At 36.9% G+C, this 15,372-nt stretch overlaps 1 protein-coding gene across 3 annotated transcripts; it reads left to right on the forward strand.

Moving 5' to 3' along the window:
- Positions 1-969: 969 nt before the first annotated feature.
- Positions 970-4,876, forward strand: LOC140819501 (protein ACCUMULATION AND REPLICATION OF CHLOROPLASTS 6, chloroplastic). Of its 3 annotated transcripts, none has more exons than XR_012115229.1 (6): positions 970-1,503; positions 1,739-1,963; positions 2,560-2,820; positions 2,923-3,876; positions 4,137-4,267; positions 4,529-4,756. XR_012115229.1 is itself a non-coding variant. In XM_073179621.1 (6 exons), the coding sequence occupies exons 1-6, from the start codon at positions 1,012-1,014 to the stop codon at positions 4,817-4,819; spliced, it is 2,403 nt and encodes an 800-aa protein (XP_073035722.1). In that variant the 5' UTR covers positions 970-1,011; the 3' UTR covers positions 4,820-4,876. The 3 variants fall into 3 exon arrangements, 2 of the variants coding, with proteins under 2 accessions (XP_073035722.1, XP_073035723.1); XM_073179621.1 differs by having other exon boundaries at positions 2,923-3,880; positions 4,092-4,267; positions 4,529-4,876; XM_073179622.1 differs by having other exon boundaries at positions 2,923-3,880; positions 4,529-4,876.
- Positions 4,877-15,372: the final 10,496 nt, after the last annotated feature.

A 15,372-nucleotide genomic window follows, 5' to 3' on the forward strand; every position in this document is an offset into this window, starting at 1 on the left:
AGGCACGTTCCCAAACTGGATATGTATTTACTCGTGGAGGCACTGCAATATCTTGACGTTCACATAAACAAACGCTCGTAACAACTTCATCAAATCATGCCGAGATTATTGCACTACATGAAGCAAGTCGTGAATGTGTGTGGTTAAAATCAATGACCCAACATATCCAAATTTCATGTGGATTATCATTCGATGAGAAGCCTGTGATACTATATGAAGATAATGTTGCATGTGTTGCTCAAATGAAAGAAGGATACATAAAAAGCGACAGAACTAAACATATTCCTCCTAAGTTCTTCGCATTCACCAAGGAGCTTGAGAAGAATAATTGTATTGATGTTCGTCACATTCAATCAAGTGAAAACTCATCAGATCTCTTCACAAAGGCACTTCCTACGTCAATATTCAGAAAGCACATATATAATATTAGGATGCGCAATCTACGAAATTTGTGAAGAATTGTTCAGGTCAACATCAGGGGGAGTTTACGTGACTGCACTCTTTTTCCCTTACTATGGTTTTTATCCTAATGGGTTTTTCCAAGGAAGGTTTTTAACGAGGCAGTACAAAACACGTAATGAAGATATCATTGTATCATGATCTTCATCACAAAGGGGAGTGTTGAAAATAAATGATTTGAAGATTGAAAAGTAATAGTTGAATATTTGAATGTTGAAAATAAGAGTTGTAAAATTAGAAATTTATGTGTGATGATGTAGGTAATGATGTATTTTATTTTTTGGATTATGTGTAATGAAACTCTATAAATAGATCTCTCATTTGTGAAGAAAATCACAATTGAGTAGAGAGAAAAATATTATAAAATGTGTAATTTGTTAAATTTTGAGAGTTTGAGATTTTACTTTTTACCATAAATTTTACTTTTTCACAACAAATATAATTTTTCCAAAATTTAATTATAATTAATAAATAAAATTTATTTCCAACATGGATATAATCAGGGTCAAAATGAAATGGAGAAATCCTTGTAATTCTCACTAAACCTGAGAAATGGACGCTCTTCGGAACCTCAGTATCGGACTATACGGCCACCACCTCCTCCCGCCTCCGCGCAAATTCTCCGCTAGGAAACCTCACTTCAAACCCCACGCCGCCGTCAGTGGAGGCTCCACCACCAGAAAATGGGCGGATCGCCTGCTTGTGGATTTCCAGTTCCTTCCGGCTACTTTGGACCCTCCCGACCCCATTACTCCCCAGCCCCTCCCTTCCCTGCCGGAACGCCACGTCTCGATGCCTCTCGACTTCTACCGTATCCTAGGCGCCGAGTCTCATTTCCTCGGGGATGGGATTCGGAGGGCATATGACGCCAGGGTTTCGAAGCCTCCGCAGTCTGGGTACAGCGACGATGCTTTGATTAGCCGAAGGCAGATTCTTCAAGCCGCTTGTCAGACGCTGGCTAACCCTAGCTCGCGCCGCGAATATAACCAGAGCCTTGCGGAGGATGAGTTTGATACTATTCTGACCCAAGTTCCTTGGGATAAGGTTATTTGTTTTTCTTCTTTCTTTTTTTTTCTCATTGTTGTTATAAAAGAAAGTATCACAATTTAAAGCAGATGAGAAGATTTATGATAGACCTTCCAAATATGAGAATAGTTTCGAAGCTGAAAATGGCCCTTAAGAAAACGGAGAGAGTAACTCTTTTTAATATGGTTGTGCAAATTTTGTTGTTATGAAAATTTGGGTTGTGGTAAGAAGAGTTCATTTGGATGTGTTATAGGTTCCTGGAGCATTAAGTGTATTGCAAGAATCTGGGGAGACAGAGGTAGTGCTTCAGATTGGAGAGAGCTTGTTGAAAGAAAGGCTGCCCAAATCATTCAAGCAAGATGTGGTTCTGTCCATGGCACTTGCTTTGGTTGATTTATCTAGGGATGCTATGGAACTGTCGCCTCCGGATTTCATTAGAGGTGGTGAGGTACTTGAGATGGCTCTCAAGTTGTTGCAGGTTAGAGTTATTATCATACAATAATGGCAGTTGTATTTGTCTCCTTCTTGGATTAGATTATAAATGGTGTCGCCTGTCTGTGTTTGTTTTTGCATAGTGTTTGGGATATATGATGTGCATTGTTATACATCATTAAGGAATTACAGAACATGGATGCTTCGGTATCAAATCAGACCTATAACCTTCATATCTTTTTGTTTTGTTATTCTTTTTTGCCAGTTGGCCAAGACAAAATTCACTCCAGGTAAAGGGTGAAGTAAAAGTGTAGATCATACTAAACGTGTTTGGTTGGGTGAGTGTTGTTCCTATATCATATTAGACCACTTGTGAGTCCCAAAATGAAAGAACAATCAATGTAGCATGTGTTGGTACTAGCACTAGATCTACATCTTTCATAGAATTCATAGCAAACTCCAAAATTAAGTTAGAATATATCATTTATGAGAGGAGAAAGTGGGAATGATATATTTCTGTAGTTATTATTATTTTTTAATTTCATTTAGCAGTTTTTTACTTTTTAAAAAAAATTGGAGTGTGAGGAGTTGTGTGTGTGGATTCTCTGTTATTTGTTGAAAGATATGTTAATTTGTTTGTAGGAAGAAGGTGCAAGCAACCTTGCTCCAGATTTACAAGCACAGATTGACGAAACCGTGGAAGAGATCAGCCCACGCTGTGTTCTTGAGCTTTTATCTTTACCTCTTGGTGACGAGCACCGGTCGAAAAGGGGAGAAGGTCTTCAAGGTGTGCGAAATATATTGTGGTCTGTTGGAGGAGGAGGCGCAGCTGCTATTGCTGGAGGATATACACGTGAAGATTTCATGAATGAGGCTTTTCTGCGCATGACAGCCGCAGAGCAGGTAAATTTTGAATTTAATGGATTACATTTTATGTCTGAAGAGGGTATCATTCCTGTATCACTGTGATCTCTGGGATATGAAAAGTTTTATTATTTTTTGAAGGTTGATCTCTTTGCTGCTACACCAAGTAACATACCTGCAGAAAGTTTTGAGGTCTATGGAGTGGCACTTGCCCTTGTATCTGAAGCCTTCATAAACAAAAAACCTCATCTTATCAAAGATGCTGACAATCTTTTTCAGCAACTTCAGCAAACCAAGATGACAGCTGTGGGGATCCCTTCATCTGTTTACAGTGTTCGAGAAAATCGAGAAATAGACTTTGCCCTTGAAAGGGGGCTTTGTTCACTTCTTGTTGGTGAGGTTGACGAATGCCGCACTTGGCTGGGTTTGGACAATGAAGACTCTCCATATAGAGATCCATCTATTGTTAATTTTGTCTTCGAGCATTCTAAGGATGACAATGAAAATGATGTCCTTCCTGGACTCTGCAAACTGTTAGAGACATGGTTGATGGAGGTAGTGTTCCCAAGATACAGAGAGACCCAAGATGTCAGGTTCAAGCTTGGGGACTATTACGATGATCCTATTGTTCTGAGATATTTAGAAAGGTTAGAAGGTGTTGGTCGTTCACCTTTGGCTGCTGCTGCTGCTATAGTGAAGATTGGAGCTGGGGCCACTGCTGTGCTCGACAACGTGAAGGTTAGTGCTATTCAGGCACTTCAGAAAGTGTTTCCTCTTGGATCTGGAGAGAAGACTGCTGGACGTTATGGGGAGAAGCAAATAAGCAATAATGATTTAGCAGATGCAACCCAGGAATCTGTAGTTGATCAAGATGATTCCTACACAGTTGGAGCTACTGGGAGGAATAGTTCTGCTGATATGGAACAGCTAGAAAATATTACTGACAAGATAAAAGACACAACCGTGAAGATCATGTGTGCTGGTGCAGCAGTTGGTTTGCTTACATTGTTGGGGTTGAAGCTCCTCCCACATAGAAGCGACTCTTCTAATCTACGTAAAGATGTTGGCACTGCAATGGCTTCTGATGTCATCGATGTGGGTATGATTTTATTATCAGTTGTTTTATTTTACTTTGGTGGTTCACTAAGACCAAAATTGTTCTGTCCACTATCTCGACCTATCATTTTTGTCTCTTCAATCTCATTTTTACCCAAGCTGGAATCAAGTGAAACTAAAACCCTGCTCATTTGCATCAAAAATTAGTTTTTTTTTTAGCCATGACTTCTTTTCCTCTCATCTTTGGTTCTCAGCCTTCGCTTCCATTCCAACAAACGCATCTGTCAATTTACTTTCAGGGGATCCAGTAGTTGATTCTGATGAAATACCTCGAATGGATGCAAGATTTGCGGAGAGTCTTGTTCGCAAATGGCAAAGTATCAAATCCATAGCTCTTGGACCAGATCACAATTTTGGAAAATTGACAGAGGTGAGAATCTATACGGATTCAAATCTACCTAACTCCTCCAGTTTGTACATTCATTCGGGTTTACAAATGAATGATGATATTTGATAATCCCCCCTGGAATAAAAATCTTTAGTTTGGTCGCTACCATGTGGGGGGTGGAAACTCTCAAGTACGGTGCTAAGGCAAGGAATTAATCCATCCATAAAAGCCTTCCCCCAGATATCTTAGCTGCTCTTACTTTGTACATTTTTTTCATATGGAGAACAATCTTTATACTTCCAGGTATTGGATGGCCAAATGCTAAAGATCTGGACAGACAGAGCCACAGAAATCGCTCAACACGGCTGGTTCTGGAACTATCGACTTTTGAACCTTAACATCGATAGTGTGACTGTATCAGTTGATGGCAAGCGTGCAACTGTGGAGGCTACCCTCGAGGAGTCGGCACAGCTGACGGACAATGCTCATCCTGAACACAATGATTCGTACAGTACCACCTACACAACGCGGTACGAGCTATCATGTTCGAGATCAGGTTGGAAGATCGTAGGAGGAGGTGTTCTCAAGTCCTAATTGGAACTGTAAATATTAAATGACTGGCGTGTAAATGCGATCGTTTTATTTTCTGCATTTGTTTGGTATTTTTTTATTATTTGTTGGGGCTATATTTTACTTAGACATGAAATTAGTCAAATCCAAGTTCCAGAAGAAAGAGGTGGGTGACAAGAGTGGATAAGAGACCATCAGTGATTTGAATTGGTTTGAATAAAGCAAAATGCGTACAAATAGTATGATATCATGGAGAGATAATTGGCAAAATAATGGAATAGAGTGGGAAGAAACGCCCAAAAATCAGAAGAAAAGATCGGTAGAAACAAAAAATATTGAATAATCTTGCACAAATGCTAAAAGTCTCTCTATAGAAATTTCATAGCTTTAATCAATATTTTCATAATTTTCATTCCACATCTCAATAGTAGACATTTTTTTTTTCAGATTTCAATAATGTTATTTCGTTATATTTTAAAGTTTTGTAATTTTTTACATTTTATTGAAAATATAAATCATATTATAAGTTTCTCTCTCAATTTTTAGTAGTTTTTCTTTAGTTTTCTTTATTTATGGCATTGTATTTGTTTAGAAGATCATAACGGACGGTCAAATTTAGTATCTATAATTTTTGTGTTTTTAGAAATTTGATTTTTATCATTTTTACACAAATATAATGTCATTTTTACACAAATTGGTGCATGTCCTTGTGTTCTTAAGTTTAACCAATCTTTCTGTCAGAATAGGTGACCAGCGAATCAACTTGTAGCTTGAGCTTGATTTACTTTTATGTAAATTTTTTTTATTTTAATAATATTTATGATTTTATCCAATAAACAATTAATTTATCTATATATCTATACAAGCTGCATGGATAAAGCCCTTAAATATACAATATATACCATCAAGTCTGTCTCATAAGATAATATCATGAAGCTCATTAGAAAGTGTACCCTATATTTTAAACATGTACCTAGTAGAATTAACACATAAAATAAAGTAAATGTTACTTGAGCTTGAGACTAGCATCTATGATGTAAACGTCATGTTTCATTCGTAAGGGCATGGAGATATTAGTTCATACAATGATCATTTGATGATGTACTAAACAACCCTCATTCGAACTGTCCAAATGGTTATCATTTATCGAGTGAAAAAGTCTGCGGTTATAGTTGTACAACATTAGTCATTTGATCTGGGACAACATGAAGGCTCCACGTACTAGAACTGCACCTTGACTCCTTTACCGAATCCATTAAAGGTAATCAGGTGGCAAGGTTGGGTGTAGTTTCGAAATATGTAGGAGCCAATGTATTATAGTCGGGGATTCACTGTTTGCATGCGGGTGAAGATATCTTATGTGATATGATGAGTTAATAATACAAAGAATCTCATAAGAGAGTAAGACATGTGCATTTTGGAAATGTGTTTCCTCAGTTGCATTTATCATGTCACTATTATTACTCAAATATATATCACATCATTATCGAATTCATTTGCAACTCTCGATATACCAATGATTGCATATCCGATCAAGATATATGAGTTGAAGGGACCGTAATGTAAGCTAACCATAACTTAAGGTTCTTGCGGACACTATCAATGATATCTAGGGGATCATGGGGCGATGCTGCTAGACGCTCTTACCATGTTACAATGTGTGTGATCATGCTTGAGTTATGATATTCTTGATCAAAGGGTTGATTAAATGAATGAGGCTAATTACAGTAAGTCTGGATAAGAATAAATATTATGAATCACATTGTTGTTGTGAACTCACAACTAGCTATACCCCTAAACCATTGAGTGTCACATAGGTATCAGATTATGTGTTCTTGTCGAGATAATAAAATTCAAGGAGTTGAATTTGACGGCTGTAGTTTGATCGAGATCATACAAATTGATTATAAAAGAGTTTATAAGTTGATTCTATATGATAAAAGATGTGGATGTTAGCTTAACAGTTAATTAAGTTAGGAGAGTGAAACTGCCTGTTTTAGTGAATGAATTCACAAAACTAGCAGCTGCCAAAAATAGATCAGTGGAAATCGTCCTTCGAAATTTTCAATTTTCACTATAATAAGATTTGCACCATTGATACAACGACACAGTCTGATAGTCGATTGGGGTTATAATAGGTTCACAATTTTTATTTGGTAAATTTAGAGTACACAAATTAAATAATAATATTAGTAGTGATAACTACTAAATATACATGACTCTAACGAAATATTCTATAGGGTCTAAAATTTATTAATTAATTAAACGATCCAACAACACTTTCTGCCGTAACTTGGATGCAAGAAAACAATCCATCAACACTTTCTACTTCTCTTAGCTTTCTAACTCTTATGGCTTCATTCTTGAGTAATGTATGATACTTATCTCAGTTGGATTCATTCTAATTAATGGTCCTCTTTTTATCTGATTGAAGTTCAGTTCTAACAGACCAGTGGGAGTATATATGAACCGATGGGAGTACAACTTGTCTGCAAAGTGTCTCTACCGCGTATGCAATCGAAGACGCGAGTTTCGCATCCATCGTGGCCTTATTCGGTTCTGGTGTGATCTTGGCTGCAACATATCATCAGGAATGAAAATGCTAAAGCTGATTAACTATCAATCCAATGGTTAATTCGAAAAATAAAGTAGATCTAGATTCAAATCGACTGTGTTTCTGTTACGCCCTGAAACTCGGGATTTGACACCGGCGTTGTTTAACAATCACACAATCGAAACAAAAAGCCTTTCGTAGCACAGTGTAAATCAAACCAGTTTATATATCCTAATTTCAATGAAATAACGTTGTCTTTACAAAACTGAAATAATTAAGACGACAGAGTTTTAATGCGGAAACGTAAATCTAATTAATAATAACGTAAAGATAATCTATTTCCTTGCATTCACCATCCCCAAAACTGCTCGGATTCTTCCTCCTCAATCTGTTCTTCGGACTTATCTGGTAAGGGTTGTAAGGGGGGTGAGTATTTGGGGAATACTCAGCAAGTAGGGGAAAAATCGAGCACAATAAAGACAACATGCATAAATTTCGAATCATAAATCATGAGTTCATACGTATTTCATAACACATGCATAAACTTTGACCCAGCACTGCGACTCATCTACTTTCTACGGTTTACTGACGTCAGTCCCTAATTTTTACTCCTGTGGGGACCCGGACGCTAATCATCTTCTTACTCATCTTTTTGGGATTTAATTATCAATTAAGATAAAACAGGGTCTAAAAATTTTTCTTTTTAAATTATAACTGCGAAAGGTAATGGACTCTAAATACTATACATGTCTGTATATAAAAATACAAATTCAGTATTAAAATACAATAATGTACAACCTTCTAATCTAAGGTTCACTACTAAAGTTCTAGTAGTAAAATCCAATCTACTGTAAGTCCGGAATCACCACGCTAAACTCGTCTTCTCTCGTCATCTTCTCGACCCTGATCCAGCCCCACCTGTTGTCATGCACACATACAAAACACGACAACAGCCGGATAACTCCGGTGAGAATAAATCCCAGTATAAAACATGGTAAGCATGTATATAAACAAACTAATTCATAAAACATGCGATCATGTGTAAACACAATATATTTCATAATCTATGAAATTAAGCATGCAACTCAAATCAGATAAACATGCATATAAACAATCTAAATCATAAAACATGCTAGCACAACTGAAAGCAATAACGATGGGTTCCATGATCTAGGAGCCACATCCATATAAGCATGAAGTCCTAATCAAATCATGTCTAGACTTGACTCGATCTATAACTCTAGGGATCCCGTAATGAATAAGACGTCAATGGCTGTTACCTACTCAACCGATCGTGGTAACTGTACGTCTTATTCCTAGACTTCGGCCATGGCTGTATCGTGGTGCTACAATAGGACAATGTCTGCTCCTATGTACGATACACCGAACGTCTAGAAGTCTGACAATGACTGTCAAGACTTTCCTATCTTAACTGCAATGAATAACAATCTGTAAACAAAGCATAATCATATTCATAACTGAATATCACAATTATTTTACATGCTTGAATACAATTCTATAATCAAAGCATAATCAGGTAACAATATAAACAATAATCTAGTATGTGATTTTATTGGGAAACTCAAATTAATCTAATTTGAGTTATGCTTCCCGAATATCACATGAATTATACCTTTGTCGTCCCTATCTGACGAAGACGATGACCTGTATCCAAATCTGTCCATATCAAATCTGAAATGACAATATCAATACGCTGTATCAGTGCATAACTCAAGACACACTCTGTTCTGATCAATACTCTACTCAGTACATAATCTGATCAATATCTGAACAAGATACAATCTGATTCATATCAACGAATATCACGATGAAATCTAAATCATAACTGAATCTGATCAATTTAAATCAACTGATGTTTCGACGGCATAACAATACAACCTGAATAACCCCGTCAGTTCTGAACATCACAAATATAATACTGGAATTCATAATCTGTGTCAATACAATTCATAATCTGAATACTAACACAATTCTGGTATAGAATCTCAATCAATTTAACTCTGAAAGTCATAACAATTGCATAACCAGTCTATTCTTTAATCTGACTTCACTTATACACTGTCTAGTGTAGCAGAAACATCATATCTGATTCATATTCAATTCTGACCATATCGTAAATTCAAATCATGTCTAAACGTAACAAAACTTACGTCCAGTTGTAGCCTACGCCGATAGGAACTCGGTACTGAAGTCGGATTTAGATTCTGATAACCAGAGCACTCGCAACCCAAATCAGAAATCAAACTTGCGCTCCCTCGTTTCCTTCTTCTTTTCCCTTTCTGAATAATTGAGATACATATGTATATATATATATATACACGTTGCCTTCAATAGACCAAGTGGCAATTTGAGAATCTGCATGCCGCGCGCATATGCGCAACGCTTTCCGCGCATATGCGCCCATGGCTCGGGACGCTACGCGCATATGCGCGCAGTCCGTCCGCGCATGTGCGCGCATGCCTCGGCCACCTCCGCGCATGTGCGCGACTTCATCCGCGCATGTGCGCGAAAGGTTCTGCCAATCTCGCGCAAGACTCGCGCACCTCCACGCGCATGTGCGCCCTCTCACTTCTTGCACACACATTTCACACCTTTATCATGTGTCCTAGTCCGATCCGTTCCGTCTATAATCATCTCGATTAATTCTATAAATCATTTCAGATTAATCTCAATTTACAGTAATCATATCCAAATCATTTCAGATTACGGTAATTAAATTCTCGGGCATTACATTTCTCCCCCTCTTAGATCGGAGTTCGTCCTCGAACTCACCAACAATCAATTCAAGTCTAACAAAAGAAATGCGTAACAGAGTTTAACATCCAAACTCGTCGCACTAACATCATTCTGAGGTATCTTTCTTTAATCAGTCTCTGATTCTACTCTGAAATCAGAATTCACCAAGTAACTCGGTCGGATAACACTGGCTATACAACATCTGTATATGCTACTCTGCAATCCATAACAAATCAATACCACCTGTAGTTGTTATCCTATCTGTTTCTTCCAATCAAAGACGTATTCTATCTTTGATTTCCAATACCAATTGTCATCATCTGACATTGGTTTCCTAAATCTATCTATTCTGAACTATCTTGATAACTATTGTCATACAGTACCTCAAACAGTGACAATAGATCATAACAACTAGTACTAACATCCAGTACTAAAGCTCTACCAATATCTGTCAAAATCCGAATAATACACTCTGACTATCTGTCAATCTGTGAATAATTTGCACAAGAGAGCTTATGATATACTCTATCACAAGTACAACTCCATCAAAATCACAATCTGATATCATCTAATTCTTACATTCTCGTCAATCTGACTATTTCTTTGACATTGATCTATGCCATCTGGTTCTGTTTGTACGTAATCTGGTACAAACTGATAGATATAGATTGAGTAATCTGTCAATCATAATCATATCATATCATAATCTAAAGAAAATGGCGGTAATTTCATTACGAAAGCCATAGAAATGTACTCCCATTTCTATTCAGAACTATACAAAATCTGTAATAATCTTCTAATTTCTATCTTTTTGTCTTCTTCTGTTAGCAATTCAGACTTGTCAGTACAATTTCTGCCAACATTTCTGTACAAATTCTGTGACAACTAATCTGATCTGTCTATATCACCACTATCTGTTCGAATAACGCACATTCACAACTATCTGAATGAAAACTGAATCCATAACAGTTCGGTTCTGACGTTATCTGTGAATTCAGATTCGAACCATCCTGTATAAACAATTCAGTTAATAACATAAAATAAAGAAGAAATACCTACCTGGTATTCGGCTCTGACTATCAATATCAAAATCTGTAACCAATTCTGAAACATTCTGATATCATAACATAATCAGTCTCATATAACACAAAATCAAATATCTGTTATTCTGACTGATGCTCTGTTCTGATTATTACAAACAAATTCTGAACATTCTGATCACATGTCTGACTGTTTACACTAATCTGTATCAAACACTGATTCACAATAACAGGAATATTACATCAGATTCAGAATAGAAAGAACCGATACAGATCTAGTACTCATAAAACAAAGATTGCGGCAACCCTGATGATTCTGACTACTGATCAATCTTCACAGCGCCTAAATCATCTGCCATATCTCATCTGCAAATAGACTATGCTCTCAACCAATATCAGATGTCTCAATTACTGATTTAGAGCAAGCACAATACGCAAGCAGATATAACATAATAAGGAGATCAGAGAATAAGAAAATCTGTAAAACTTAGCAATTCTGACTTTCTGACATTTTTGCTAATTCTGATATATCTGTTACCTGTGTCGTTTACAGTCGCTGATTCCTGTCTCAACCGTGCAAATAAATCGGTATACACACTGCAGATATCACCTATTCTGAATACAATCTGTTTTAATTATGATTCATACTCGAACAATTTCTGTATACAAGAATCATAATTCTGAAATCTGATCTAGGCAAACATCAGCTAACTTGTATAATATTGACCAATCTGTCAATACTAAACTCGATTTCAGTGGGTCTACTGAATACATAAGGATGCAATCTGCTCCTTTCTGTACTAATCGAGTCAGATACAATACAGATATCAAAGGAATTCTAAATCTAGAATCCTTATTGTGAAATCTCTACTCATCAGCCATATCTGGTCTGAATCTTGTACTTTCCTGACTGGAATTTATACTGGTTCTGTACTTGTTTAGCATATTAACATCAATAATGCGGTCGAATCAGAAGACACAAGTACATTATAATCTAACTCGATCTCATTCTTATCTTACTGTAGTATATAATATGTCACAGAAATCTCTGATATCAACAGTTCCTCAACAAGCTAGGAAATCAATACTACAGTACCACTAGACCCAACAGATACAACATATCTCCATACAACTCAGTCAAAGATATTCTTAACAAATGCATTAGTATATATCAATACATATGCAATAGAATCATAAAGAATAGTACCTGTTGTGAATTCTGGATCTGTGTTTGCAATTGAACTATGTTCCCTACAATCTTCGGGAACGCTTCTGGGGACAGACTTTAGCAAAGTGTCCCGGCTGTCCACAAATATTGCATCTACCAGTCACTCCCTGGCATTGCTCGGTGGGATGTCTCCCTCCGCAAGTACTGCAATATACTCCAGTATAACTCGGGCTAGAACCACTGGAGCTAGAGGAACCACTTCCCAACTTCTTGAATGACTTCTTTCGAGCTTTCAGCAAATCTTGCTTCCCACTCGTACTGCCGTGATCATATCGAAGAGGGGATTGCTGTGTCTGAAGTGGCTTCACGCACAACCTTGTCAATTGTCTAATCAGACTCATCTCCGCTCTCTTTGCTCTACTCAAGATATCAGCAAAATGATAAGGTCCGTTGCAAATTCATAAATGCAACTACCTCCGAATTCAACCCTCTGATGAACTGATTCACTACAGCTTCATCATTCCCAGCTAAATGAGGAGCAAAATGCAGTAGAGTAGAGAATTTAGCAATATATTGGTCAATATTCAGCTGCCCTTGGCTCAAATTCTCAAACTCTGCTTTCTTGTCCTCTCGGTACGAGACTGAGAAAAATCGTCGATAAAATTCAGTTCTGAATATTTCCCACGAAATCACTGTACCTCTCTGTGCCCACATTCTTGTACTGGTAATCCACCAACTCCTGGCGGCTTCTCGTAACTGATAAGGCACCATTTTAACCCTCTGCTCATCTGTGCAGTCAAGTAAATCGAACAAGATTTCTATATCATCGAACCAGTTCTGACAATCTTCAGATGTCTCGGTACCATTCAGAACCGGCGGCTGTAATAACTCAAATTCTTTCATCTTTTCTTCTAACTGAGTTTCTGATACATCTCTCTGTTCAGACGAAGTACTACCCCTTTCTGGAAATCTCCGAGGCGGTATATCTGAATATCAAACAAATCAATATACAATCTGTATAATCTGTCTCAGCCCTCCTCTGATCATATACCTCTGATTCAGACTCGGTTCTGATTCAGTCTTGGTAATTACATGCTGTAGTCAACTCAGATAACAAACAATATGTAATAGGGAAAGCAAGTAAATCATGCTAGCACACACAATGTAATTCAACATTGAAATAATTCTCATGCTAGCAATCACATGCAAGGAAAGAAAATTCAATCTACCCCGTTCATTCTCTTCTATCTCAGTCTAAAGAATCTATCAACTCTGACTATCTCAATCTAAAGGATCTATCGCTCTGATAATCTAAGTCTAAAGGAACTATCAGCTCTGATACCACCTGTTGTGGGGACCCGGACGCTAATCATCTTCTTACTCATCTTTTTGGGATTTAATTATCAATTAAGATAAAACAGGGTCTAAAAATTTTTCTTTTTAAATTATAACTGCGAAAGGTAATGGACTCTAAATACTATACATGTCTGTATATAAAAATACAAATTCAGTATTAAAATACAATAATGTACAACCTTCTAATCTAAGGTTCACTACTAAAGTTCTAGTAGTAAAATCCAATCTACTGTAAGTCCGGAATCACCACGCTAAACTCGTCTTCTCTCGTCATCTTCTCGACCCTGATCCAGCCCCACCTGTTGTCATGCACACATACAAAACACGACAACAGCCGGATAACTCCGGTGAGAATAAATCCCAGTATAAAACATGGTAAGCATGTATATAAACAAACTAATTCATAAAACATGCGATCATGTGTAAACACAATATATTTCATAATCTATGAAATTAAGCATGCAACTCAAATCAGATAAACATGCATATAAACAATCTAAATCATAAAACATGCTAGCACAACTGAAAGCAATAACGATGGGTTCCATGATCTAGGAGCCACATCCATATAAGCATGAAGTCCTAATCAAATCATGTCTAGACTTGACTCGATCTATAACTCTAGGGATCCCGTAATGAATAAGACGTCAATGGCTGTTACCTACTCAACCGATCGTGGTAACTGTACGTCTTATTCCTAGACTTCGGCCATGGCTGTATCGTGGTGCTACAATAGGACAATGTCTGCTCCTATGTACGATACACCGAACGTCTAGAAGTCTGACAATGACTGTCAAGACTTTCCTATCTTAACTGCAATGAATAACAATCTGTAAACAAAGCATAATCATATTCATAACTGAATATCACAATTATTTTACATGCTTGAATACAATTCTATAATCAAAGCATAATCAGGTAACAATATAAACAATAATCTAGTATGTGATTTTATTGGGAAACTCAAATTAATCTAATTTGAGTTATGCTTCCCGAATATCACATGAATTATACCTTTGTCGTCCCTATCTGACGAAGACGATGACCTGTATCCAAATCTGTCCATATCAAATCTGAAATGACAATATCAATACGCTGTATCAGTGCATAACTCAAGACACACTCTGTTCTGATCAATACTCTACTCAGTACATAATCTGATCAATATCTGAACAAGATACAATCTGATTCATATCAACGAATATCACGATGAAATCTAAATCATAACTGAATCTGATCAATTTAAATCAACTGATGTTTCGACGGCATAACAATACAACCTGAATAACCCCGTCAGTTCTGAACATCACAAATATAATACTGGAATTCATAATCTGTGTCAATACAATTCATAATCTGAATACTAACACAATTCTGGTATAGAATCTCAATCAATTTAACTCTGAAAGTCATAACAATTGCATAACCAGTCTATTCTTTAATCTGACTTCACTTATACACTGTCTAGTGTAGCAGAAACATCATATCTGATTCATATTCAATTCTGACCATATCGTAAATTCAAATCATGTCTAAACGTAACAAAACTTACGTCCAGTTGTAGCCTACGCCGATAGGAACTCGGTACTGAAGTCGGATTTAGATTCTGATAACCAGAGCACTCGCAACCCAAATCAGAAATCAAACTTGCGCTCCCTCGTTTCCTTCTTCTTTTCCCTTTCTGAATAATTGAGATACATAT

The sequence above is a fragment of the Primulina eburnea genome, chromosome 18 (assembly GCF_022965805.1).
Source record: "Primulina eburnea isolate SZY01 chromosome 18, ASM2296580v1, whole genome shotgun sequence".
NCBI classification, from domain to species: domain Eukaryota; kingdom Viridiplantae; phylum Streptophyta; class Magnoliopsida; order Lamiales; family Gesneriaceae; genus Primulina; species Primulina eburnea.

Coding starts and splice junctions, on each gene's coding strand:
- LOC140819501 (XM_073179621.1), top strand. CDS start 1,012: ATGGACGCTCTTCGGAACCTCAGTATCGGACTATACGGCCACCACCTC. Junction 1,964..2,559: donor TGGCTCTCAAGTTGTTGCAG/GTTAGAGTTATT, acceptor ATTTGTTTGTAG/GAAGAAGGTGCAAGCAACCT. Junction 3,881..4,091: donor TTCTGATGTCATCGATGTGG/GTATGATTTTAT, acceptor TTTGGTTCTCAG/CCTTCGCTTCCATTCCAACA.